At 51.7% G+C, this 25,736-nt stretch overlaps 7 protein-coding genes across 7 annotated transcripts; 4 read left to right on the top strand and 3 right to left on the bottom strand.

Annotated features, from left to right (window-relative positions):
• Nucleotides 1–53: 53 nt before the first annotated feature.
• Triagg1_1147 (uncharacterized protein) lies at nucleotides 54–6,223 on the top strand (the record flags this gene model as incomplete). The annotated part of the gene is made up of 2 exons (XM_062895185.1): nucleotides 54–5,556; nucleotides 5,622–6,223. The coding sequence occupies 2 exons, from the start codon at nucleotides 54–56 to the stop codon at nucleotides 6,221–6,223; spliced, it is 6,105 nt and encodes a 2,034-aa protein (XP_062759486.1).
• A 1,140-nt stretch (nucleotides 6,224–7,363) lies between these two features.
• Nucleotides 7,364–9,300, bottom strand: Triagg1_1148 (uncharacterized protein; the record flags this gene model as incomplete). The annotated part of the gene is made up of 4 exons (XM_062895186.1): nucleotides 7,364–7,401; nucleotides 7,459–7,762; nucleotides 7,823–8,957; nucleotides 9,032–9,300. The coding sequence occupies 4 exons, from the start codon at nucleotides 9,298–9,300 to the stop codon at nucleotides 7,364–7,366; spliced, it is 1,746 nt and encodes a 581-aa protein (XP_062759487.1).
• Nucleotides 9,301–12,873: 3,573 nt separating this feature from the next.
• On the top strand, nucleotides 12,874–14,747 carry Triagg1_1149 (uncharacterized protein; the record flags this gene model as incomplete). The annotated part of the gene is made up of 3 exons (XM_062895187.1): nucleotides 12,874–13,617; nucleotides 13,718–14,054; nucleotides 14,122–14,747. The coding sequence occupies 3 exons, from the start codon at nucleotides 12,874–12,876 to the stop codon at nucleotides 14,745–14,747; spliced, it is 1,707 nt and encodes a 568-aa protein (XP_062759488.1).
• A 1,188-nt stretch (nucleotides 14,748–15,935) lies between these two features.
• Triagg1_1150 (uncharacterized protein) lies at nucleotides 15,936–18,813 on the top strand (the record flags this gene model as incomplete). The annotated part of the gene is made up of 6 exons (XM_062895189.1): nucleotides 15,936–16,993; nucleotides 17,273–17,566; nucleotides 17,638–17,749; nucleotides 17,810–18,147; nucleotides 18,220–18,233; nucleotides 18,551–18,813. 6 exons carry the CDS (start codon nucleotides 15,936–15,938, stop codon nucleotides 18,811–18,813), a joined length of 2,079 nt encoding a protein of 692 aa, XP_062759489.1.
• A 291-nt stretch (nucleotides 18,814–19,104) lies between these two features.
• Nucleotides 19,105–21,435, bottom strand: Triagg1_1151 (uncharacterized protein; the record flags this gene model as incomplete). Its single annotated transcript, XM_062895190.1, has 4 exons — nucleotides 19,105–19,831; nucleotides 19,892–20,568; nucleotides 20,649–20,864; nucleotides 20,923–21,435. The coding sequence occupies 4 exons, from the start codon at nucleotides 21,433–21,435 to the stop codon at nucleotides 19,105–19,107; spliced, it is 2,133 nt and encodes a 710-aa protein (XP_062759490.1).
• Nucleotides 21,436–22,111: 676 nt separating this feature from the next.
• Nucleotides 22,112–22,424, top strand: Triagg1_1152 (uncharacterized protein; the record flags this gene model as incomplete). Its single annotated transcript, XM_062895191.1, has 2 exons — nucleotides 22,112–22,306; nucleotides 22,362–22,424. 2 exons carry the CDS (start codon nucleotides 22,112–22,114, stop codon nucleotides 22,422–22,424), a joined length of 258 nt encoding a protein of 85 aa, XP_062759491.1.
• A 766-nt stretch (nucleotides 22,425–23,190) lies between these two features.
• Nucleotides 23,191–23,679, bottom strand: Triagg1_1153 (uncharacterized protein; the record flags this gene model as incomplete). The annotated part of the gene is made up of 2 exons (XM_062895192.1): nucleotides 23,191–23,339; nucleotides 23,400–23,679. The coding sequence occupies 2 exons, from the start codon at nucleotides 23,677–23,679 to the stop codon at nucleotides 23,191–23,193; spliced, it is 429 nt and encodes a 142-aa protein (XP_062759492.1).
• Nucleotides 23,680–25,736: the final 2,057 nt, after the last annotated feature.

The raw sequence follows: 25,736 nt of genomic DNA on the forward strand, positions 1-25,736 counted from the left end.
TGCCTGGCCCAATCGAACACTTTTCTCGCCAGAGGCCGACATCCTGAGCTTCAATGCCCTGGCAGCCTCTCCCCCGGATCGCCTTCGCCGTCGCGACCTACCCTTTCACAGCCGCGAGCCCGGCCGACCTCCCGCTCGAAATTGGCGATGAGCTCTATATAATCGAAGAGACGCCAGACGGCAACTGGCTGCGCGGCTACCTCGTGGCGCCCCCCAGTCTGCTGGCTGGTCTGACATCGGTCAAGGGACAGACGTTGGAAGCTCGCGTCTTCAGTGGCATCTTTCCGAGAAGCTGTGTAGAGGTTCGAGAGCTGCTTGGCGAAACGGACGAAAGACACGATGAAGATTTTGCGAGCGACAGCGGCATCGACGACCGCCCGGGTAGCGATTCAGCCAAAAGTGGCATAGAGTCAAAAGGTCAGGACAGGACGACGATGGATTCGAGCCAGTGGAAGAAGACTTTGCGAGATCTCACGGGCGACGCGGTCAAGAACCTCTCAGTCCCGGTTCGCAGAGATCCCAATGTGCCTCGACCCCCAGCACCTGTTCCGATGCTCAAGATTGGTGACGAGACGCCGACCTCGGTAGATGAACCACTAGTTGACGAAATCGCGTCGTGCTTGCGAGAGTGGCACTCCAAATATCTGCATGAGCTGCTTCTCTCTCGTCAGTATGCAAAGCTCGAAAAACTATCACAACTCGTCAACTCTTTGAACCTCCACCGCCAGCAGTTTCTCTACAATGTTCTCACAGCGCACGAATACGAGCGACTGCGGGAGAAGACGGTCTGGGATCTCGTCACGGTCAACAAACTATGTGGTGGTGAGGTGGTTGTGCGAGATCCAGCAGCGCGCGGCAGAGTTCTGACGGCGGATGACTCTGTTGTCGACGTCACCAAGCTCCAATCGGTTATGAGCTTACTGGATGAGCCTCCCCAAACCACGGTCGAGCTGGCGAGTTTAAACCACATCTTGCTAGACGTCAAGGGCTTTGCTGGAAGCTCCACCGAGGAGACAATAATTGTGGCCTACCTTGTCAGCAAACCGCAATATGCAAAGGGATCCAACCTCTCTGAGTGTTTCAGCATTGAGATCCCCGCGGGCGGCTCCATCAGCGGTCTCGCTCAAAACGCCAGCACCAAGACTCTGTTTACAGATCTCTCTGCCCATGACATTGGAGATGCGCCGTCTGCCGACTCCGAGCTGTACCTTGTTGTCAAGGTGTTGGGATCACAGCACATCTTTATCCCCCAACCTTTGTCTCGGTCCGGCACCGACAGCAGCTTTACGAGAGAAAACGTGAAAACTCCGCCAGCAAGCTCGGGAAAGGCTTCTAGGAGAAGCATGATGTGGGGGAGCAAAAGTGGACGAACCGCCTTTTCTCGAGGCAACGCAGTGGCCAAAATGGATTCCGTTTCCGAGTCGCAGGAGGGAAGACCTTCTACAACTCGCTTGGACAGCCAAGACGGAAGCAGCCATCCGCCAAGCACTGCCGGATCGAAGAGTACTTCGGCGGCAAGTCTTCATGAAACAGGACAGATTGTTGAGCGTACCATCGGCGTTGGAGTTTTGAAGCTCAACTCCATCATGAAGCAGACAGAAGAGGTCGAGCAGGTTGTCAACATCTGGTCGCCGTCGCTTGGATATTCTCAGACTGATAGGGACGCTGCCGAAGAGTTCGATCCCTTGATTCGGGAGCTGATTACTAGTACTTCCGGTCAATATGAAAAATCGAGGAGCGGCGAGCGACTACAAGTTTCGCTTAGGAAATTCCATCATCCGGATGCAGATGGGCTGATCAAGGCCACGCCCACCATCTTGTCGGGTGTATCAAAGACGAGTAGAATCGGGTTTGCTGCCGCACCAACCAAGTCAAGATCGGATATATATCTGACGCTCAACATTGCCGCCTTGGCAAAGCAACATCTCATTTCAAGATTCGCGGGCAGCGCAATTAACCTACCCAGCACAGTCAGCGGAGCGAATTTGCAACTTACGCTAGAGATCCGCCAGTCCTCCGGTGAACGATTTGAGAGATGCATCTTTACATCTTCCAATACCGAGGCTCTAACCACGTTCAAATCTTGTGCTGTGGAAAGGGGCGAGGCTTGGAACCAGACGCTCCGCTTGTCGCTACAACCAAGCGACGTGATGAACGCTCACGTGGTCATGTTCTTGTCGGACATGCCCAACCCGCCATTTGCTGTTGCTCATATGCCTCTGTGGGAGGGCCAAGCCTTTATTCGCGACGGGCCCCATGGACTCTTGCTCTATAAAATAGACGAGTTCACCTCCACCGCGCAGGCAGGCCCCTCGGGCAAAGGCGGATATCTCTCCACCCCCTGGGCACCACGAGGTAAGGATGGGTCAGTCGAGGTCACTGGGCCGCTTGCCGTGATGCTGGTTGATACCTACCTCTGCAGCACAAAGTTCTCTCAGGACAGAGTTATCCTCGGGCTTCTCAAATGGAAAGAGTTGCCAAAGGACGAAATCCCCGCTATTCTGAGACAAATCATCTTTGTCTCAGAGATTGAGGTCGTGAAGCTCCTTAGCGACGTGCTAGATGGGCTCTTTGGAATCCTCGTGGAGCACTCTGGGAATGATGAATATGAAGATTTGGTGTTTACGGCTATGGTTAGGGTACTTGGAATCGTACACGATCGGCGATTCAATCTTAGTCCCTTGGTTGACAATTATGTGGAAACCCAGTTCAACTATCCCTTTGCTACCCCTTGTCTGATACGGTCTTTCACTCGGCTGCTCAAACGCCCCACGGAACCCGAGACAGCTCGCAAGTTGCGGGCAACTTTCAAAGTCGTGAGACACATTTTGAAGTTCATCACTCAATCCCGAGGGCAGCAAAAGGTAAAGGAAGCGGGGATAGGGATCAAGTCCTCCACCCAGGGATTCACTAGGAGCCTTCGAAGCATTTTCAAAGCGCTTGATGCGATGATGCGAAACTCGGCACCGGCGCTCGTTGGCAGTCAGACGTTGGCGGTGCAGCATTTCCACACTTGGCTGCCAGAGCTGACGGGTCTCTTGACGACAGAAGAGATCCTGCACATTGCTATTGATTTCATGGACTCGTGCAAAGAGGTGAAGGGCAAGCTTATCATTTACAAGCTGTGCCTTATCATCAACTACTCTAAGCTGGACATATTTGCTCATCCAGAGCAGAAGTCTGCCCTGAGTGCCAACACTGTGCGATGGATCTCTCCTCACTGGGGTCATACTGAAGAGGTTAATGATCAGTGGCGAGAGCAGATTCGACTGTGCTGTTCTATCCTCGCCAGCCAGATCGACCATCTGGGTCCGGAAATCCCCGACCATATCCCTAATATTGTCGATTCTTATCTGGCCATTCTCGCATCCCCACAGAAACCTAGAAACAAGCTCTCTCTTTTGTTTCCTTCAGCATATCCCTTCCCCACTAAGCCAATAGCTGAAGAGCTGGCCTTTGACGAATCCCTGGCCGAATTGTCCGCGGTTCTTTCTGCCCTGGCGAACTCTCCCTCGGGCATGCAGCTTGAGTTGGCTTCTGAGGACGACTTGACGACCCTTTTGGAGAACCTACTCAAAGTGCAAATGAGCATTTTGACCGGCGAGGCGTTTCCAAATGGATGGCTAAGTGTGCTTATTTATCATCACAAGTCGACGATGAGAATCTTGCAGTATCTGGCTGGTATTCTTCTTGAATCTTGCCTACCCGACCCCGATGAGGCAGAATCATTCAACACTGAGCTCTGGAAGCTGTTCTTCACAACGCTGCTGAAACTTGTGGGAAGCTCCTCGCTTGCTCTGGAGACGTTTCCCGAGCAGAAGAGGAGAGCAGTGTGGAAGATTGCTGGCGATGTGCGGGAACACGGAGCTGATCTTTTACGAAGAATGTGGGAGGCTATCGGCTGGGAAACCACGTCAGAAGAGCATGATAAATACGGACTCAGCAATATCGGCGGATACCAAGTACAATACGTCCCGACTCTAGTTGGCCCTATCGTAGAGCTCTGTTTGAGTGTCCATGAAGGTCTCCGCAGAATGGCGGTTGAGGTTCTGCAGACTATGATTGTGAGCGAGTGGACTTTGAGTGAAGACCTATCTGTGATTCAGACAGAACTCATTGATTCATTGGACACTTACTTCAAATCGAATCCTCTCACGGAAAGCATCCTCCAAAAGCTATTCATCTCAGAGCTACTTGAACGATTCCGGCCCCTTTCAGAGGTTGCGGAAGAGCCTCTCTACGCAGCTGTGCGTGAGCTTGTTGGCACTTTGGACGAGTTTCTCGATTTACTCGTTGCTGTGCACAGTGGTGGTGATGGTAGCGGTGAAGCATCCAACATCATAAACCGACTCCGACTCATGGAGTTCCTGCGCGACATGCAAAAGGAGGACATCTTCATTCGCTATGTCCATCAGCTGGCGAAGTTGCAGGCCGAGTCTAGGAACCACACAGAGGCTGGTCTAGCGCTCCGCCTCCATGCGGATCTCTATGAATGGGACCCGATTGGGCATGTTCCAGCGTTGGCCGATCCCCAGTTTCCAGCGCAGTCTCCATTTGAGCGTAAAGAGAGAATCTATTTCGAGATGATTAAGCATTTTGAGGACGGAGAATCGTGGAGCAACGCCCTGACTGCGTACAAGGAGCTCCAGGTCCAGTACGAAACCAATGTATACGATTTCGCCAAGCTCGCCAGAACTGGGAGGGCAATCGCAACGATATACGAGAGCATTTCAAAGAGCGAAAAGGTTACGCCAAAGTACTACAGAGTGGCCTTCAAGGGACTTGGATTTCCTACTTCTGTGCGGGACAAGGAATTTGTCTATGAAGGGTCTCCATCTGAACGCGCTTCGGCCTTTACAGACCGCATGCAAGAGCAATACCCATCGGCCCAGATCATCACCGGCGGCGACGTTGATGAGATGGAAGGCCAGTTCTTGGTCGTTTCGGCTCTTACGCCACACCGAGACCTCTCGCATCAAGTATACCAAAGAGTTCGGGTGCCGCACATAGTCCGGGACTTTTTACTGTCATCCCATCCTCAAGTCTTCTCCGTGACAACCAAGAGGAACACTTCTGGACCAGTACAGGAGCATTGTGCCGAGAAATTAGTTTTCACTACTGCAGAGCCTTTCCCTACACTTCTACGCCGGAGCGAGATTCTCGAAACTCGCGAAGTCAGGCTCAACGCCCAGGAGACCGCCTTGGAACGCATTTCTAGGAAGACACAGGAGATGACTCTACTGGAACGCCGATTAGCTGACGGCGATGACTTGGTTGCTCAACAGCTAATTGAAGCTATCAACATTTCTGTCAGCCCAGCCTCTGAGAACAGTGTTGTGCAATACCGCAAACTGCTCCCCGAACCATCGAGCGGAGAGGAGGGCTCGGATGGGGACGATGACGAGGAAGAAGATGACGAGATTGAGCTTGATCCTCAAGAAACCGCAATCAAGATGACTCTGGTGGATCATGCTATGATGCTCAAGAGATGCTTGACCCTCTTTTCCCGGAGCAAGAATGAAGCCATTTCCCGGAGATATTCGGAGCTTCAAGGCTGTAAGTAACACCCTTCACATGCATGATTTGCGTTGCAAAAGATAAGACAGCTGACACCAAGTTAGACTTTGAGGCAACCTTTGCACCAGAGATTGCTCTATTCGCGCCCCGGCAGCCAGTCCTACAGCCAGTCTCAACACCGTCCCCTACTTGGAGAGGGTCAACACCCGGCGGCGAGAAGGGCCCACAGTGGACGAGTATTGCTGTTCCGGTGAACGGAGTGAAGGCTGAGGAGGCGACTGTCATTCGACAAATCACTCCTCGGCAGCGCGGTGCGCGCCTGAGCTTCTTGGGAGGCCGAAAGAAAGAGCTAGACGGCAGCGAGGCCACTGATCAGGCCAACAGCAATACAGGTGAGACGAAGGCACACACACGCGGCCTCAGCAGGGATAAGGCACACATGCGCGGCCTCAGCAAGGACCACGCTCCCCATAACCTGTCCCAAACTCAGGGCATGGATAGTGTCCATCAAGACACCCATAGAGAGAAGCGAGGCGGCTCAGTCGGCAGGGTGAGCTTGGATGCACTAACCAAGGACCGACCGTCAATGGATGAGCCTGAGACAAAGAATAAAAAGAGCGTGAGGAAGAGGTTCAGCTTGCTTAAGCTTGGCATGAAGCATCACAAAGCTGGAACTGCAATGGGAAGCCTAGACGAGGAACAGTAAGCTACGGGGTTTCTTCGCTGGATTTTTTATCATACAAATTACTCGCACATACACAACACATACAAACATACACGGATTACCGCCAACAACAGAACGGTAACGACGGAGCTACATGAGTCGAGCTCGACGAATGCTGGAGGGCAGTGCCCATGCGGACCAGCTTTCAATGTTCTCGCTTTTCATTTAGAAGACAGGCAAACAAACGCAACATACAAACACGGATAAACATACACAAAGGGCGGGTGGTAAACCGCGACGGAATACATACAAGGGCTGTGCAGGATCTCTCTCTCTCTCTCTCTCTCTCTCTTTCGCAACTATTTTATACCATCTCAGGGGGAAAAAGTAATCGGCTCGGGATATTGTCGATACCTCTCTCATCGTTGGCCACACTCGGGTTCTTTTTGCTTTGTTTTTCAACTCAAAAAAAAGAAGGCATCTGGATTTTTTGCCGCACTACTCTCACTGCCTGGCTACATACACACATCTCATTTTGATTCCGCCCTCGGTCCTTGTTGTTTTTCCTATATACCTCTTTTTTTTTCCTAATTCATGGCCGGGTTGTTCTGGATACCACTTTGGCCACACTGCGCATAGGCCGCCGCTTTTTCCTTTCCTCAAAAATATCTCGTGTTTTTTTTTTCACTGTCTGTTTTTTTCTGACTCTCTCATATAACTCGGCACTTGTTTCTTTTTGTGTTTTATTTGCGAGAGCTTGGCTGCATTGATGAAGTGGCTTTTGCTTGTTTTCTACATGTCCTTTGTGTGTTACTAGTTTCCTTTTCTCTCTCTTATACTTTTGATGATATCTTGTCTGTATGTTGCTGTCGATAAACTCGCTCGTCTTTTTCTCTGTTATTACGTGTTTGTTATCTGGTGAGAAGAGGGGGCCATATAACTGTTTTTCCGCGAAAAAAGTGTGGACACTTCGCGTGTATTAAATATAATTTCATCCTTTGTATCAGATTCAATTTGATAATCTGCTAAGTGCGTTGCGATCGTGACCTTAATCCTGCCTAGGGTAATTCTATATACATATGTGTTTCGCTAATATCCCGAGATTGACCTTATACACCATATAAATAGCACGTGAGAGAAAGCAAAAAGAACAACAAGGTAAAACTGCCTCATCTAGGCCACTTAGACATATTCGCAAGTGACCGTATCGTACCGCTGATCTACATGTCATGGTTAGCCAACTGTGTATAGGAAGCAGGAAAAGGGGAATCACATACTGTTATATAAGAGCGTATACGTAGTCGAGGCGGAGAGATAGACGGCCTCAATCTTGCAGCTGAGCTCATAGTACATCTGCCCGTCTTTGCCCTGGCGACGATTGAGCAGATGCTCGGGAATGTGGCTCACGTCGGCCTCAACGTGGGCCAGGACTTGCACATTCGCGTTCCTATCAATGGGCGCTTCTTCGGATGACTGGTCGCAGTAGATAGTCATACGCATCTTGCGGATACGGCCGTGCGCCACAAGGCCTGTCCAGACAAAGGACGTGATGTAAGGCTCGTTCTCGGAGACGGCATCGCCCTTTTTTTTTTTTCGTTTGCGTTAGCTCGTATGGTTGGAGGAATAGGGGGAATAGCATACCTTGCGAATGAACCATTCCATGGCGTTAACCTTATAATAGCCTTCCATGCCGCTCCAGCTCTTCTTGTCTGAAATATGGCCATGGACACGTTCGTCGAACTTGGTCCGCCACTCAGTGCCGTAGTGCTTCCTTGCCTTGCGGTTCTGCACCTTGACCATGGTGAGAGTGTCGGGTGCACTGTTGGCGAGTCCCTTCATGACCGCACCCTGCACGACGGCTTGCCAGGCATTTGGAGGCTGCATGATCTGGATGGACTTGTCGACTGCGTTTCTCAGACGCTCCTTGAGATAGTTGGAGGCACCGAAGCCGCCGACCAGGAGCACAGCACGGATGGGCACGTTGCTAACAGTGATCTGGTCCTTGACAAGCTTGATGACTTCGAGGACGACGGGCTCAAATATAGTATTCAAATCAGAGGCTTTGAGAGCATACCGTCCACGAGTGATTCCGAGAGCCTTGTTGTTGGATAGGCCGCCGACGGGGATTGTGTATGTCTCATCGGGCTGAGCGGCAAGGGTGAACTGACGCTTGACTTTCTTTTCAAATACCTCCATGGCCTCGGCGAGAACCTCCTCGTCAAAGCCTTCTTCCTTGCCCAGCTTTGCCTTGAGAAACTTGGCGAAGCGCATGTTGAGGAAGGTCGAGCCGCAGAGGGCGCCAGAGCCAGGAGCAGCCTCTTGGACCTGAAGAATGGGCTTCAGCCCAGTAATGGTGTAGGAAATGAGATCGACAGTGCCACCACCCGCATCGACGACGACAACGGTGTCGCCAATCTTGAGGCCGTGGGGATCCAACCCATGCAGTGCATAGATGGCTGCGGCTTCGGGTTCGGAGACGAGATGGATGAGAGTTTTGGACGAGCCAGGTGCCAAAGGCAGGGACTGAACGGCCCTTTGGCAGGCTTTCTTGGTCTTGTCCTTGGCAAGATCGCTCCAAATAGCCGGCACGGTGATGATGAATTCCAGAGGAGTGCTTTTGACGACGCTCTCACCAAGCTTCTCACGCAGAGTATAAAGGAGATGCTCGGTAAGGGCGGTCAGATAATCAGTGACAAGCTTATCAGCATCTCTGCCTCCGCGAGCACCATCACTGGCAACAGCCTGACCAATGTTTTTCAGGGATGGATCCAAGTCGCTATCGGCATAATGTCAGCTCAAACCAAGGAACAGAACTGTGTTTGGGAATAGATCATGATGGTGACGACTTACAGCTTGAACCACTCGATAACCTCTTCTTGAGGAGCGGTAATGGGGATGGAAAACCCCCATTGAACTTCGTCCTTGGCATAGCGAAGCTTGGTAGGCACCTTGTCCGAAGACTCACCCTCGCGAGACGTCTTGTTGATGGGCCAAGTGGTGATTGCCGTCCGCCTGTCCGGCCGCTGGGTCTCTGCCCACGCGACACCAGAGTAGGTGGTGCCAAAATCAATGCCGACGATGATCTTGCGATCCGTGATGGAGAGCTTATCGAAATCCATCTTGAGGATGCCAGACAGGGAATGCAAGAGTGTGGTGGAGAAGAAAAAGAAGAACCAGAAAGGAACAGGATCAGAGAAGGATTGGATGTAGAAAAGAGTTCAAAAGAGGCGCTTGGCCTGCGGTTCCCTATATCTATATTTGCCCGTCAGGCCGAGCTAGCAGGCGATTGGAGAGCCAGGGCGTTTGCCAACGACAAATGGTAGCTGGAGAAGGTGAAGGGCCAGGTAGGCTTCGTGGCACACAAGGAACAAAGAACGCAGCATATAAGTGAATTGGAGGAAAGGAATAAGGTGCCCTGAGAGGTTTCTTCAGAGGCGCAGCTGACCACTTGTCGCAGCCGCGGAGAGACTCAGAGAGGCAATGATTGTATGTCGATGCATGCCAGAGGCAGAGTTAAGCGCTGCTTCACCTCAGCAATAGATGATGCAAGTTGATAGATATGTAGATAGCAAACGACACGCTCACAGAAGCCCGAGCGCGGGCTGCCTTGAGCCTCCAGGCGGTATTCAGCTAGGTGGGGCTGATGCCTGGCAGGTCTCCCGTCGTCATTGTAGCAGGCCGGTAGCAGTACTTGGCGTCTGCAGGGCGTCAACGCATGTACCGATACAGCAGAGAGTGAGGCGGAAATCTGCCTTGTTTCGAAGCACAGAGTTTGGTGGTGAGGGGAAGATGCGATACGACCAGACACGATGGACTCCAGGGAGATGGGGGGCGTGCTTCTAGAAGAGCGGGGGATACAGCGGTCGTTGGCAGTCGGATGGCGCCGCCCAGCGAGGCCGTTCACTGGACGAGCGCTGCTTGGCCTCCGGAGTAGCGCCTGCAGCGGCTGGCGTGGAGGGATTTAGTGGATTGAGGCGAGCTCTAACTGGAGCTTGAGCTCCATTGATGTATTCCGTCAATATTGGCCGTGCCGTTTTAAGATCAGTCGATGGGCATAGCGACTCCATACTTTTGGATACAGCTGGGTGGTATGGATGGGGGCTGCAACGTGGACTGAATACATGGTGGACGTGGTAATGAATCCTTCACAGCTGAAACAATATTTGATGTCATTTGATCATAGTCCAGTACAGAGCATTTGCTGCGTCTCAGAGATTCCCCGCGTGGAGCAGTTCACATCTTGATACGGCCTTGTGGCGCAATGTGGCTGGTACAGTGCACGCACCCAGGTACGACCTTATTTTATGGAGTTCAACTTTCAACTTCATTGTTACTGACACGCATGTGCTGTCAACAGTAGTAGGTGGTAGGTTACTACTAGCTACATGTAGTTGGAAAATCGCCGAAGCCTTAAAGCTTCATTCCATGACAGATCTAATAATACGGCGTAATCTCGGCCACCCGCATTTTTGTAAGAACCTTGAACCTAACTCTAAGCCATCCATCTTCCATTGTGTTATTCTTGGTACTCCGTAGAGATCCCAGAGTTGCTACAAAAGGTGGCCATCATACTTATATCGATGCTTTATATAGCACAAAATCGGAAAGACTCCGATATACCAATGGACGAGCACGTGGTGGCCCGAGAGTCAGGCGGCCAATATGAGATCCATGGATGGCATGTTGCTATAGAAGGCGCTAGATCTCGTATAAAATTAGCACACACTTCTGCAAACAATTGTAACAGAGTTTGAAGGAAGTTATGGTGAAACTCTGTTACCAAGTTGAAGTGGATTGGTGAGCAACTGGTTTGTTCATGTCCCATCTCTCTAGGAGTTGATTTCCACGCTCATCTAGTATGGCAAATTCTAGTATCAAGAGCTCTTTGGTATTGTTCAGGCACTATGTGGTCCGGGAAGCACAAAGATGCTATACTGCATCAACTCTGGTCTTGCCATCGGTGTTTCCAGCATCGGATCTGCTTTTCCCCGTGCCGTTTATGCCCTCTTATCAGGACTTGATGCGGCTACTGTCGGCATCATTGCCCTGGCAGCTGTGCAGCTCTCAAAGAGCACCGTTACGGACAATCTCACTAGTACTTTGGTGTTTCTCAGCAGTGTTGTTGGCATGTTGTATAACGCCCTTTGGTATTTTCCCTTGCTCCATTTTCTCGGCGGTGTCGCTGCAGTTGTTTGCCAACCTGTATCTCGCAGGTACAATAATCTTCGGCGGTGGACTGGTTGTCATCCCGTTGCTTAGAGAATACGTCGCCGCCGAAGGGTAGGTCAGCTCACGAGACTTTTTGACCGGACTTGCAATTGCTCAGGCGTTTCCGGGTCTCAACTTCAACTTTGCTGTATTCCTGGGCACTCTGGCTGCCTCCCATAGTGTCAACTCGTCGATTGCTGGAGCGGCCATCGCTTTGGTTGACATCTTTTCCCCGAGCATTGCCCTCGTCCACTGCACAATGGGCGTTTGGAGCTCGCTGCGGAATAGACGATGGGTCAAGTCCAGGTTGAGGGGTTCGAATGCCGAAGCTGTTGGGCTGATTTATACAGCCGTCTATCGAATCCGTCAGGTTGGATATCTTGATGAAGGGTTCCAGTCTGAGCGAAGCCTGGGTGACTGTCCATGGTGGGTTGCGGTTACAGCCACGGCATATGTTGGAGGCAGATATTATGGAGTTTCAGCGCCCGCATCCATCGTTCTGGGAGCCATAATGAGGCTGATTCGATATGGCGTTGTATCTGGCCGAGGCTCATGTTGTTGCAAAATGTACAATCTGTTGAAGTTTTGATGCCTGCCTGCCTGTACGGTGGTGTACGGTGTGCAGCAGCGACTTTGACGCACTGTATCAGCCACAGATGGCGGCACACGCCAGGCACATGTACGCCATGGCGTTGCTAGCAACCACTCACATGTAAAGCAAACTCCTGGATTGAGTTCTGTTGAGCACTCTAATTTAGGTAGTCTTTGCTTATTCCCCAAATTTTATTTCATTGAAGTAACCAAGCGCCAGCATTGCCTTTGAACCAGCCCGGCTGTCTGAAAACGAGCTGCTGCAGACTGGTCACAGGTACGCGCATGTACTCGTACGAGTACTCACAGTGAAGCCGGGACATTATCGGCCTCCCGCGTCCGAAACGGGCCGCGGATGGGCTCCATGTCCCCTCTTTCTACCACGGCGAGCTACTGTGAGGCTGAATTCCGCTAGTCACTGCATCCTGGGATCATGGATCGTGAAGGAGGGGGCGTGCAGGTTGAGCGATATTGAATCAGTGGCTCTTTGGATGCCTGTGCTGTGCTGTGCTGTGCTGTGCTGTGCTGTAGCGGTTGGCAGTTGGTAGGCATTCAAGTTGGCACGTACGAGTACCTGACCAGGCATACTGGGTGACATGCGCCATGGGGGCCTTGCTTCATTCAGCCCGGGGCTGTGAAGCGTCTGGTACAATCACTGGATAGTGAGCTGCAAGCGCCACCATCACAGGCTGGCAAGAGGCAAGATCTGGCATTGGATCTTGAGCTCTAGAAATACGACTTCTTTGTTTGTTTGTTTGTATGTTTGTTTTTGCATCTGAAAGCCCTTTGTCTCCAGCCAGAATTAGGCGCTGTCGAGTTCATCCCATCTTTGATGCATTCCTAGATACACAGCGCGCATTGCACCTCTAGGCATCTGCATTGCACAGACCACCATGTCGCCGGACAAAGGCCAAGGAACAATCCCCCTCGACGACATGCGAAACCGAGCATCTAATGGCCACGCGGTCCTCCGCAAGGAGAGAAAACCGACCAAATCCAGCGACAAGGACGAGGTTGAAGAGAAGAGCAAGGACGGCAAGAAAGAGATGGACCAGAGTGACGACAAACCCGGGAACAGCCAGGAACAGCAAGAGGATGCACCTGTCGAAGTAGACCTCCTTGACTTTTCAGACGAAGTCACCGAGCCCATCGACCCAGAGCTTGTCCCTGCGAGGAAGTACACCTTGAGCGTACCAGCTCCTTTTCTCGACGATACCTCTGACGACGGCTTTGACTTGACCAACATTCCCGGCTCAATATACGCATCAGCAGAGAGCTTCGATAGTATGGAGAGTGAAAGCTTTACACCGCGGCGACGCCTCTCCATCGGACAGCGCGATGAGCTCCGAGATCAGGCCCAGCTCAGGCAGCTCCAAGACTCCATTGCCAGGCTGACGGCCGAAAAAGAGAGCGCCGAAAGAGAGGCCGGCAGGGCGATGCAGCAGATACAAGATTTGAAACATTTGCTCAACTCTGACATGGAGGAGATTGCCAAGGATGCGGACTCGCTTGGTCAAGAGCTGAGCAGGCTCAAGGAGGAGAATCGCCTGTTGCGAGAGGAATTAAACGATGCGCAGTCGCACATCTTCAGTCTCCAGCCGTATCGTAAGGACCTTACGCCGGAGGAAGTAGGACGGGTAAGTGATTGATTGATATGACAAGACCACTCAACATCCTCCCCCTCCCCCTCTACCCTAACAGCTGCTGACGCAGGACGTATTTTGTCTCTGTCTATAGCAATACGACGACCTCATTGAACAAGTCCAAGATTGGGTTCAAAAATTCATGGAACCCTGGTTGGATGACTACGAGTCTGGCATCGAGGCTCTCGCCAACAGCGTCCGGAAGCAGTCTGGAGAAGCGTCCAAGTTTAAGAAAGCTCTGCACAAGCATCCAGATCTGGTCCACGCCTGCCTTTTCCCCGAGACGGACGAGGACATTATTGCCGCCCTCATTCTGCGATTTCTCAATGATCATATCTTCCAAAAGGTCCTTTACGGCTCTGCTCAGAACTATACTGAGATGGTGAGCTTTATCGAGACGCAGATGCAGACTTCGGTTGAGCCAAAGAGAGGTAAGGCGCTTGTAAATCCCAGAGACGTAAAGACGGACCCAAGCTAACCATGATGTCTTTGAAACAGACTTGTTTGCAGTTCGCACATGGACTGCCGAAAGCTACAGCGCCCTGATGAGCGCGCCGCAGTTTAAATCGGTGCGCACGCGGCGCAGCAGGGACCTGACGCTGGATCTCGCAGATATCCTTCGCATCTTTTGCAAAAAAGACAAGTTTCAGTGGTTTTGCCAGAACATGGAGGAGAACTGCGTCAAGCCCGCCATGGCGCTCTACGAAAAGATCCAGGTGTCTACGCACCACTTCTATCTCGACATCCAGCCGTACATCTCGTGGAGCGGCTCTCGGTTCGCGCTCTCGCCAGAGTTTGTCGAAAACGTCGACAAGCTTGATTGCCGCAACATTCTGCAGAGCAGGAAGGCCTTCAACATGGCCAAGCTTGATCCTCGACCCACAAAGAAGGAGCTCTACCTGGATCTGTTCAACGTGTGCACCGTTGTCCCAGCTCTGTACATCCGCCAGATTGGGCAGCGTGACGCCATCAAGGCCCCGTCGATTGTACGCAAGCAGCAGATGCTGGTGGCCTGGGGCCCCGAGGAGAAGAGGGACAAGTTTGTAGAAGACGGCGACCCGTCACTTGTCGCTTACCTCTGCTTCCCAAAGTCGCGGAAGAAAGGAGAAGGGTGGCTGGGTTGACTATCTGGTTCCTACGAGTACTATCTACTGGGCAGCAGCAGCAGCAGTACGAGTACAAGCGAGTAGCTCTATCGCATACGAGCACAACAGGGATTTGCGGTTTGGGTCCATGGGATTGGAGAACTCGAGGCACATGCAGTATGTGAAACCGCGCATCATGTATGCGTACAGTATGGGGGAGCATGTGGGTGGGCGTTTACAAGGCTTTCGGACTCTCTCTTTATTTTTGGCCATCAATACTAGTACATGTGCACTGCTAGGTTACTAATGCTTGATTTGCCGCATGTCTTGCGTCTGGCAGTTTATTGATAGGACGATAGCAGGGCCACGTATGTACGCGATCAATCTGTTCTGGATATAGTAGATTGTCCCTCTTCCCACTCGACTTCGTTTCACCAACGCAGTCATCGTGCTCGTCCAGGCAGGGCCACGTTGAAGGGCGTCGGGTTAGCTTTCCCCTCGCGCAAATCATATGATTGCCGACCGCCCTGCGATGTCTTTACCGATGGTCGGACGGGCTGCTTCTCCTCCTCCTTCTCCTCCTCCTCCTCCTCCTCTTCCTTTGGCTTCTTTGGGGGGCGTGAGAAGTGACGAGTGTGTGTTTGTATGCACACGCCTTGATCCCTGTAAGGCACACTCCTTCGTCCTTCAGCCAAGTACCTAAGTACTGTACATGTACACGACATGACCTCAGTCCGAAAGCTTATGGACTGCACTAGCCGCTAGCGCATTTACAGCGTGCTGTGGGCTGAATGCTGCTGCTGGCAGCCTGCTACAGCGCTATGACGACCGCTAGACCGCGGCGCTGGGGCTCTTCTGCCTCCGCTATCCATCGCGAGGCGTCTCCCAGCTTGCCAGCCTCAGCTTTGCTCCCGCCCTCGTACAGCTAGGTAGCTACCTGTAAAGGTATCTCCTGCAAGCAGCCGAGCCTTTGTTCCCTTCTTTTCTTTCCCTCTTCAACGTAAAACTATGGATGCTTTTTCAATCAACTTCCACTTTGATTGCGCGCTTCATTAACATTCACCACATCTCACGCCAAAATCGGATTCTGCGTTATCGTTGGCCTAGTCACACACACCAGACACAATTGCTTCGCGCCCATCATCCCTCCCCTGCATATGCCCGCGGTATAAGTAGAAGCTGGACCAGGGGGTGGCCGCAATCACACTCACACCTTGAGCGACAAGCATGTTACGGTCCATCAAGAGAAAGACTGAGGCCGTTCTTCGCAGACGAAAGAACAACAAGTCCATCGACCAGATAACCCCCGTCGACGTTGACTGGCCCATTCAGAGCGATTCATACCCGCCGTCAACTTCTACGGAAGACCGCACCGCGACTAATACAACCGAGCCGGAAGAGGATCCCACGCCTGCTGAACAAGCGCTGCAGTTTCGGTTCAAACAAGACGACTCGAGTGTCCTCCATACACCCGCGCTTGAACAAGTTCCTGCAGAGGATCCCGTGGAGGAGGTTGACGTTCCGGAGCAGCCTGGGCTAGGCTCATATACGACCAAGTACGTTCCGTTTGTAGAAACCTCCGCCATGCGGAACAACATGTTTGTTCATTCTGCCAATTCGCACTATGGGATGGTTAACCCTGCCATCATGGGCGGCTTTGGAGACGACGATGACGACTCCATATGGCTGGTGGACGACGAGGAGACCGAAGAAGAACCTGAAGCGGCAACAACGACGGTCAAGAGAGGAGAGGGTGAGGAAGAGGGTGAGGAAGAGGGTGAGGAGGAAGAGGAGGAAGAGGATGTAGAGGAGGAGCTCGAAGAAGAGGATGAGGAAGATGAACCAGCTGTCGCTCTACCACCAACGAATCAGTTTCCCCTCGTGTTAACTGCACCTGCACCTGCTCCAACGGCCAGCCCGGACGCCGGGTTCAGATATCGCATTAATCTTGCCTTATTTGACGATGACGAGTTTGCAGCCCCACCAAAAGAGACAGTCAAAGTTTTTGTGGACGAGGACGAGGACGAGGACGAGGATGAGGACGACATTCTGAATCCACCGTCGCCTAGCACCGATTCGACGGAGCTTTTGAGTGTCGAAAACGAATCTCGACGCCCGGGTAGTAGCCAAGACGAGATTATTGCGTCCACTGGCTCCTCTACTCCTGCCACGAGCAACCCGTACGTCGATCTCCTTGAGCAGCAAGACTCGGCCATGACGGTGGCATATCAGCGCCGTCTGGACCTGTCTGGTAGACGTGGAGATGATGAAGCTGATGATTTCAGGTAGGCTTCCCGATTTTCTGCCCCTTTCGACTCCCCGTATGCCTGGTTCTTTTTGCACCACAGATGAATAGAATAGCGGGCGGGCTTTCCTCACGGCTTTCGTTGGCTTGTACTGTTCGCCGTTTCTTTTCTTGTTTGGGTTCTTACACAATCGTCCCCTTTATACATCCACATTGCGTTTTCAATTATTGGCGTGGTCTGGTTTTCATGGATCTGTTTTTTTATTGGGATATTCTACTTAAATATGGCTTGAATTAGCTTCGGACAACGATATCAAAGAGACCCCGGGACAGCTACTGTCCTGGTTACGCATCAGCGTGTACCGTCGGATCATGACAGCGGTGATCGCGATTGCTCAATATGTACTGATACCAAGGAAGACATTCTCTTCCCCCGGTTTTCTCCAACAGCGTCTTGCTTACATCCCCCCACGGCGTGTCTCGAGTGCTTGGAGAGGTCTATCCGGTCCGATCTGACAAGCAAAATCTGGACAGACATCAGATGTCCTGAATGCCGCGAATTATTAGATTATACAGACATCCAGCGCTACGCCGATGAAGAGACATTCAAAAGGTGCATACTCCGAAGTCTTTTATTCTCCCCTGTTGGCAATCAAGTACTTATCATCTGACGTGTGTGGTTAGATACGAGACGCTTGCTCTCCGGGCTGCTATGGCTGAGGCTGAAAATTTCTTCTGGTGCACATCTGGCTGCGGTTCTGGTCAGATACATGAGTCTGGTCAAGATCAGCCCATAGTAATATGCCTTCACTGCACCCATAGATCCTGTTTTCATCACAACGTCGCATGGCACCAGGGATTGACATGCGACGAGTACGATCAGCTGCTTGCTGACCCAGACAATTTCCGCTCCAAGCTCGAAATCGATAACGAAGCATGGGCGGCTGCGCAGGAGGCACAGCTCCAAGCCGACAGAGCCATGGCACAGGGCCTACTTGAAGAAGAGAGGAGAGTTAGAGAGATGAGAGAGATGAGAGAACGTGAAGAGAGGGAGAGGACCAGGAAAGCCATAGAGCTGGCGAGGCAAATTGCGGCGAGGAGGAAGGCTGAAGAAGATATGAGCAGGGAAACCGTCGGGAGAACAACAAAACCTTGCCCCGGGTGTGGATGGGCGATTGAAAAGAACGACGGATGGTATGTTGCAACTGATTCTACGCTTTCCATGTCTGTCACGTAAGAAAGAGAGATTACTAACGGTTTTCTTAGTTCGCATATGACTTGTAAGTTGCACCCTTTGCTTTTCTCATTTACTTCCTTGAATTTTCACTCGTTTTATTTTGCTCCAATTCCTATGGTGCGTACTTATAATACACACTTTCTTTTTGTATCAAACCTTTCTTCGGTCCTTTGTCTCCCCTCCCAACCTCTTATAACAGAAAAATCGCCGGGAAGTTGCTGAACATAGAGTACAACAGGTATCAAATGCCGGCACGAGTTCTGCTGGGGCTGCGGCAACATCTGGAACGACAGCCATAACATCTACTGCACAGGATAAAGAATTTCGATTTAAACTGACCAGTGTTTATTTCTCCGATAGGCGTCAAGTGCAAGCACCAGTTTTGCTACGAGTGCGGTGCAGATCATAGACAGATCCTTGAGAATGACAACACTGTTCATAAGGCGGACTGCAAATTCCATCCGAGCCAGTTGGAAGATTCAGCTGAGTCTGAGTTGAGGGACGACGACGACGACGACGACGACGATACTGAGGAGGGCGATTTTGACGAGGGAGATTTTGAAGACGAAGACGATGAGGATGAGGAAGTCATTGTTATTCGGGATAGTAGGCGTTTTAAATAATTTTGGATATAGCGATGGAATTTGTATATATCACATTCCCCCTGATAAAGTCCATACGCCATTTCACTTGATTGGTATCTTTAAAAAGATTCAAGGGTTGGCTAGAAATATAATAAATTTGCGTAATCAAAAAGAAAACCGGCATCAGTCATGTTGATACCCCGAAAATCCGCTTCTCACACAAGACCCTAGTCATACAAACATCTCACGTATATAGTATATAGCAAATAGCAAATAGCAAAACACCTCCGCCTTCAGATAAACCTATATTGTTGACGCAGAAACTCAGATTCAAAGAGTAGTCAGCTCCTCCAGTCTCCTCTCCAGCTCAGGCACCTGCCTCAATTTCATCTCCAGTTCCTCCCTCTCGTCCTCCAGCCTCAGACGTCTCTCGGCATCGAGCTTCGTAAAGACGTAGTTGCCCTGCCCGTCAAACTGCAAAATATGCGTGTGGTATTTCCACAAGCTGCGACGATGACTGACCGTCAAAAGCGTAATGTTGAGAGACTTTGCGTTTTCATACATGACCTTTTCGGTTTCAAGCGTCACGCTGCTTGTGCACTCGTCAAGGATAGCGTACTGCGGCCGGTGATAAAACAGGCGCGCCATGGCAACACGCTGCTGGAGGCCGCCGGAAAGGACATCGCGCCACTCGGCTTCGGCGTCCCAGCCTTCGGGATAGAGCTCAATGAGATGTTCCAGGCCAAGGGTGGTGAGGATCGAGAGTAGGTCGGAGTCGTTGACGCCCTTTGAGCGCATCTGGCGCAGGGAGTCGGGGTAGATAATTTGCTGGCGAAGGGAGCCTCGGGATAGGTATGGGCGTTGGGGGAGGTAAAAGATGGAGGTGAAGGGGGGCTTGTAGACGGTTCCTCCGTAGACGGGCCAAAGACCTCCGAGAATGCGGAACAGGGATGATTTGCCGCAGCCATTAGGACCCACGACGAGGAGATGGTCGCCGTGTGAGAGGGAGAAAGAGAGCGCCTTGACGAGAACGTCGCCGTTGGGCGAGATGATGGGTCTGTAATGGATCTGTTAGCGTTCAGGCATTGAAAGAATGGTAGACGGCCTTTGGACTTACACATCCTCGAATTTGATGTAGTCTTTGCTTTCGTGGACAGTACCGCGGCCTTTGAGGACTGCCTCATTGTCCTCTGTGCCGGAAGAAGAGACGAGCTTCTTCTCAAAGTGGCCCATCTGGATGTCATCCATGACGTTAAGCAAGGTGGCAACTCGGGAAGTATACCCAGCCAGCTCCATGATTTCTCTGTAAGAGAACATGATTCTGCCAAAAGCGTCAGATGCGGAGAGAAGCATGCGGCGATTTGTCACAAAGGCCTCGGTCCTGTCTCCCATGTTCATGACCAGCTGCCCTGGAAGCTTAACAAAGACAGGGACACTGCAAAGTAGCAGGCCCAGAGCACCCCAAAAGTATTTGATAACGAAATCCTCCATGAAGCCGTGGTAGAAGCGTCGCCGAAGGATATAGTTTACATGCTTGATGAGCGTAAAGTAGCCTTTATCCAAGGTATCCTTCTCGGCGATGTGGCCGCCGTAGAGAGCGATTTCTTCGCTGTAGTCGATCAAGCGGGAGTGCTGGAATCGGAATTCTCCCTCCAGGCGGGCTTCATCGGCGACGTATTTACCAAAAGGCGGCGTCAAGACACGCATCAGGTTTGCTGAGAGCTGAACTAACAAGGACATGAAAATGACGCCTTCGCTTCCCACGCTTTTAGATAATGCATATGTGTAAATGGTCTAGCGGAAGAAGATGGTTAGTCGTTTCGGATGTTCGCTTCTTTGGTTTGGGGTAAATGAGGGGGATGAGAAGAACAAACCATATCGAGCGCTGGCTTGGCAAGGTTGCTATATAGCTCAGCCAGACTGTTGGAGAACTTTGATACATCAACAGCGATGAGCTGGTCTGGATTCTTTATACGATCATCAAGTGCCGAGATGCCGTAAAAGGTTAATTTGGACAAGTATTTGTCGTGGATGTGTTGTGTCAGCCTCGTCCGATATTGCAGAGACAGCTCAGCTTGGTGGTAGGAAAGCTGCACAAGTAGTCGAGTTAGCATTGCCCCTTGGATAGGCAAAGGGATAAATTATTACCATGGAGTTTGTAAATGTGGCGGGCACGGCAATTAGCATCCACCAGACGATACGCTTCAGGAATTCCTTGCCATTGCCTTTGACTAGGGCCTTGACAATGGCACCGTCCATCTCGGCCACACGAACGCTAATCAAGGTCCTCAGAACCAAGAAGAAGCTGTGGCTAGCCAGCATCCTAGCCTCCTTGCTCTTCCAGCCAGGCACTACGATCTTACTCAGGCGCATCAGGGACCTGAAAAACTCGCGATTCAGGGCGACCTTTTTTCTGGGTGTTTCCTCCGAGCCGGCAGTGACGGTGCCTTGGCGAGTGGCCCGCTGAGCGGCCTCGCGCGCAGAGGCGGCCTTTTGCTCCAAGATTGCATGGCGAATGCGGTTTGCGAGAGCGACGAAGAGGGAAATCCAAATGGCACGCGAGATGCGCGTTCGGTGCTTGACGTACAACCGAGTGAGGTTGGTGATGATGCCGCGAATGGTGCGGTCCTTGGACAGGGCGAGTTTCGACTGCCAGGCCATGGCTTCAAGCGCTGCGTCTGCCTATGCGTCTGCCTCTGTGCTCTTCAATGCCTGGCTAGGGGAAGCTCGTGCCCAGCTCGTCACCTATCGTCGACGGCACGGCGCATTGGTTGGCCTCGAATCGCCGCGGCTGGACTCGGTTATCGCGGGCGAGAGCTCACGGCGATTGAGCTGCGGTCGCTGTACGGAAGAGACGGCAGCTGGATTTGTCTAATAGAATGTGCGCCGTGAGGATATTCGTGAGTCTTTTGCAGTTGTTTCTTCCACCAGAGCGCCTGCTAGCTGGTGGTGATGTCTGATGGTGATGACATCAAAATACCAAATGGCAGCTGCTGGAAATAAACGATAAGGCCTGGGTGGAGATGCGTCCACTGGCCTCGGCCTGGCAAGAGCATGCGGCGCTGCTTCCCCAGACTTGAGCGCCACAGCCTCCAGGGAAAGCCCCGGCATGTGATTGTTAGCATCAGCCACAGGAGAGATGAGATGACAGCACCAGCCACACTCGTGGGGTTTGTAACTGTTTTTCTTCTTCTTCGTTTTCTGCCGGCTTTATCGCGGGGTGGCGAGTGCTTGTGAAGACTTGCGCTTTCATTCTTCCATACCTACCTAGACCGAAAACACAAACAATACAATACCCGGTTGCGTGTGACTCGTGTCTCCAGCAAACACCACAAAGATGTCAGATGACGGGCTTTCAATATACGACGAGATCGAAATCGAAGACATGACCTTCGACGAGGCTCTCCAAACGTACTACTACCCGTGTCCCTGCGGCGATCGCTTCCAGATCGCTCTCGATGACCTGCGCGACGAGCAAGATATCGCTGTGTGCCCCAGCTGTAGCTTGATGATTCGAGTCATTTTCGACCTTGTGGGATACTCCAAGGCATGTCTGAAGACGAGCGTCTCGCTAACGTAGCATTCAGGACGACCTACCCAAGCCTCCTCCTACTGGCAACACTGGTGGCCAGATACCCGTCGCTGCTTAAAGCCGTCGCTATTCCAAGCTTCCCTGAGCAGAGACTTGTTTTTTTTTTTCAAATACATCGAGATACCGCACTGATTAGGCTCGCATGGCGTCCACGGCGCCCCAACGGCCGTTCTTAAGAGGCTTCTCAGATTGATCCGTGCAAAGTCTTGGTAGACCTCGACGAGAAGACGACGATATACCAGTGACAGACTAAAGTCATCCCGAGCATCCATGCTACTGGCGCAAAAATATGTGTGCCTCGAGAGTAGCGCTCTCTGGGGCAAAGACTCAGTCACTTAAAGAGACAGGTTCCAGGAATACCATGAAGACTTCAAGGTCATGTGGGGGATTATGAAGAAAAAAGACACTGCCGATGTGTTGTCAGTAGAGAATGGGCCTATAAAGGACGGCCATCTCACTTAAATGCTGCCAACACAACAAACCAAGATACCAAGGGTGTATTACATATTCACCTAAAATCCATGAATGCAAACTACAACTCATCAGCATACCGATCCATATCAATCACTCGAATCATCGCGAATCAAGAGTCTCTCAGCAGAGCTGATGCCTGGTTCGGTGTTGCATATCCATGCGTGAAATTGTTGATTACAATTATTCTATTATCGGTTATAAACTCCTGTCCAGTTAAAGGAGGGTGGACTCCATGGTCCGTGGTATCTTGTTGGTTTTCTTAAACGCCCGTGTCCTACCTGGGACACATTCTATACGTGGCGCGCAAATCGTCCAGCGTCATTATTCATAACAGCCTTTCTTGCCTCCGTCTATAACATGATCAAACCCATGATGCAGAACCCTATTAGCCCAGCCATGGAGCTCTGCATCTGCTGCGGAATAGCACCACCAGTTACGTGGCTGGTGGGCGTCGTGGTATTCTGTGACTTTGTAGGAACTACGCTGCTAGCCAACGTCGCTTCATCTCAATGTTAGCAAGAGGAACGAACTTCAACCCGAGGGGATAGCGGTATCTTACATGTCGCATTTGGAAAGTTCAAAGGCCGTGTGACACCGATGGTAGAAGCAGAAGCATCGGAAGAGCTGGCCTCAGTCGTTGGCGCCTCAACATCCGTCCGTGATGCCTGTGTTACGGAAGCTGAAACAACGGGAACAGTGGCATCCTCCGCAATCGAAAACCCGCCCTCGGTCCCAATGGAGATGTGCTGTGCTGTTGATGTATCGAGGACAGTTGCAACGCTGTTTGCCGCCGCGGTTGCTGCAGCGATGGCAAAGACGAACAACTTGGCTGTATGCATTGCGGTTGGATACTTTTTTTTTCTTTTCGGAATCGAGAAGCCGAATCTTGGCGACAGATGTATACAAGATTGCGGAGAATTCTACTTGTGATGGCCGTGGGTGGGTATGCGAAAGACAGCACCAGGCTGAGGGCAAAGAAAAGCAAGGGCGACGACTATAACGCCAACGGAGCCATATACCACGAGGGCGAAGCGACTTGTCGAATTGATGGCAACGGTGGACAAGAAGCGACTGCTACTCGAGCTCTTTTAACCAAAGGAAACGGGATGAGGGATCGCGCATCGTGGAGAGACGACCGACCTCTTCTTGTTTTGTTGCGGACCAAGGCGACATATACCTGGTGTCTGCACAGGTATTGCGACAAGGAGCTACGACTAAATTACTCCCAGACCCGCGAATTGCGACCCAGCGAGGCTCCAGTCTGTCCCCCAAAGTGGCTTGGGCTAGCTGCTTAATGTCGCAGGGGCAAGGATGGCTTCGTGCTAGTTGCGCGTCGACGACCCATCGTCGATCCATCCAGAAGCAGAGCATGGACGAATGGCGTTCAAGGCCTTGTCATGATGAGCTGGACAACAAATAAGGACGCAGGAGGCTGCGAGATATCTCATTTCGTTGCGTCATGAACCCCGATGGAGCAGGACAAAAGATCGACTTGCCCTCAGTGTTTAGTGCCGAAGCGGCGTTGCAACGGCTACTACAAATATGTGCGAGTATACCGCCACGCGACGAACGTCAAGTTGACGGACACAAGCGAGCCCAAGTTCTGCGATAACTGATCCTACCGTTGCTTGCACTAGCAGTATGTACAGTACGTAGCATATCACGGAGACACCAGGCCTTCTGCCACTGCTGCTGGTACCAACAGGCGGTATGAGCGAATCTGTCCATGCTGCATGCGGATCTCACCTAGGGGAAGAAGGAAAAAAAGACGAGGAGAGAATACTAACGTTATCTACAGGCGATCCACAATCTGGAGGCGCTTGGATTAAGCCCCTGAACCGGCAAAAGGAACCAGCCTCTCGGCGGGCCTTGGGAATTGCAACCACTTCGCTTGCGAGGCAGGCCAGGCGGCGAAATTTTCCTCAGAGCTAGCTGGAGTCAATGCGAAAACAACTTGGCCCATGGACATGTTTCTTCTTTTCCTTAGCCTCGTCTGCCTTTGCGCGCCAAAACCGGCGGACCCATGGCGCCAGGGATGCTGAGAACGGCTTAGACAGGTGATGGTCTCCATTTGCATGGGCTCTCAGACAGTTCAATTTGCAGGACTTCTATCACATCGAAATGCTGCGCTGGCTACCGTACCACGACGTGTGCGCGGCAGTGGAGCCCTTTGCTGTTCAGTATTACTACCCAGGTTGCATCACAACGACTCAAGCGTTTCCCGTTCAGAGAGGTTGGGACGTCTGCTTGTACAGTACAGCGAGTACCCGTACGCGTCGGGCTCGACAACTACGACTACCATGGTCTGAGAGTAAGAAGGTTGTCTGTCTATCGGCCGTCTCCGACGCCACAGGAAACGCAGACCGGACAAACGTCCATGATTTCCCCAATGGGCAACCTTTTGAGTTTCTCGAAGGACAGCGGAACGTGTTCTCGGTGAAGACGACAGCCGTCAGAAGGGGAAATGTCAACGACAGCCCAGCAATGGCCACGAGGACAAGGAAAGAGGAGAGTTTTTTTTTTTTTTGTGGACTTTGGGCGACATCAGCCGTGCGTTCCCACATTGATCTCTTGAGCCGTTCTCACGCAGGGTACAAGTACTCGTACGTACCTGTACCCCAGCCGGCCTGGCGCAAAGGCGCACAACAAGTTACAAGTTGGGAGCATGGGGGTCACTTATTTAGAAGTCGGGTAGTCATGCTAATCGAGGACTTTGCACGCACAAGCTTCGACTAGGGAACAAGGGGGGGCAATAAGGGGCGTCGCTAAAGGAACCGAGCCGCGCCTCCTGAGAGAGAGGAAGAGAGCCCACCACCGGCCGATGGCCGACGCACGGCGTTTCGGGGGGGGGGGGGGGGGGGGGAAAAGACCAAAAACTTAAAAAAAATTTTTTTTT

This window comes from Trichoderma aggressivum (genome assembly GCF_033847375.1).
Source record: "Trichoderma aggressivum f. europaeum strain CBS 100526 chromosome Unknown scaffold_003, whole genome shotgun sequence".
Taxonomy (NCBI): domain Eukaryota; kingdom Fungi; phylum Ascomycota; class Sordariomycetes; order Hypocreales; family Hypocreaceae; genus Trichoderma; species Trichoderma aggressivum.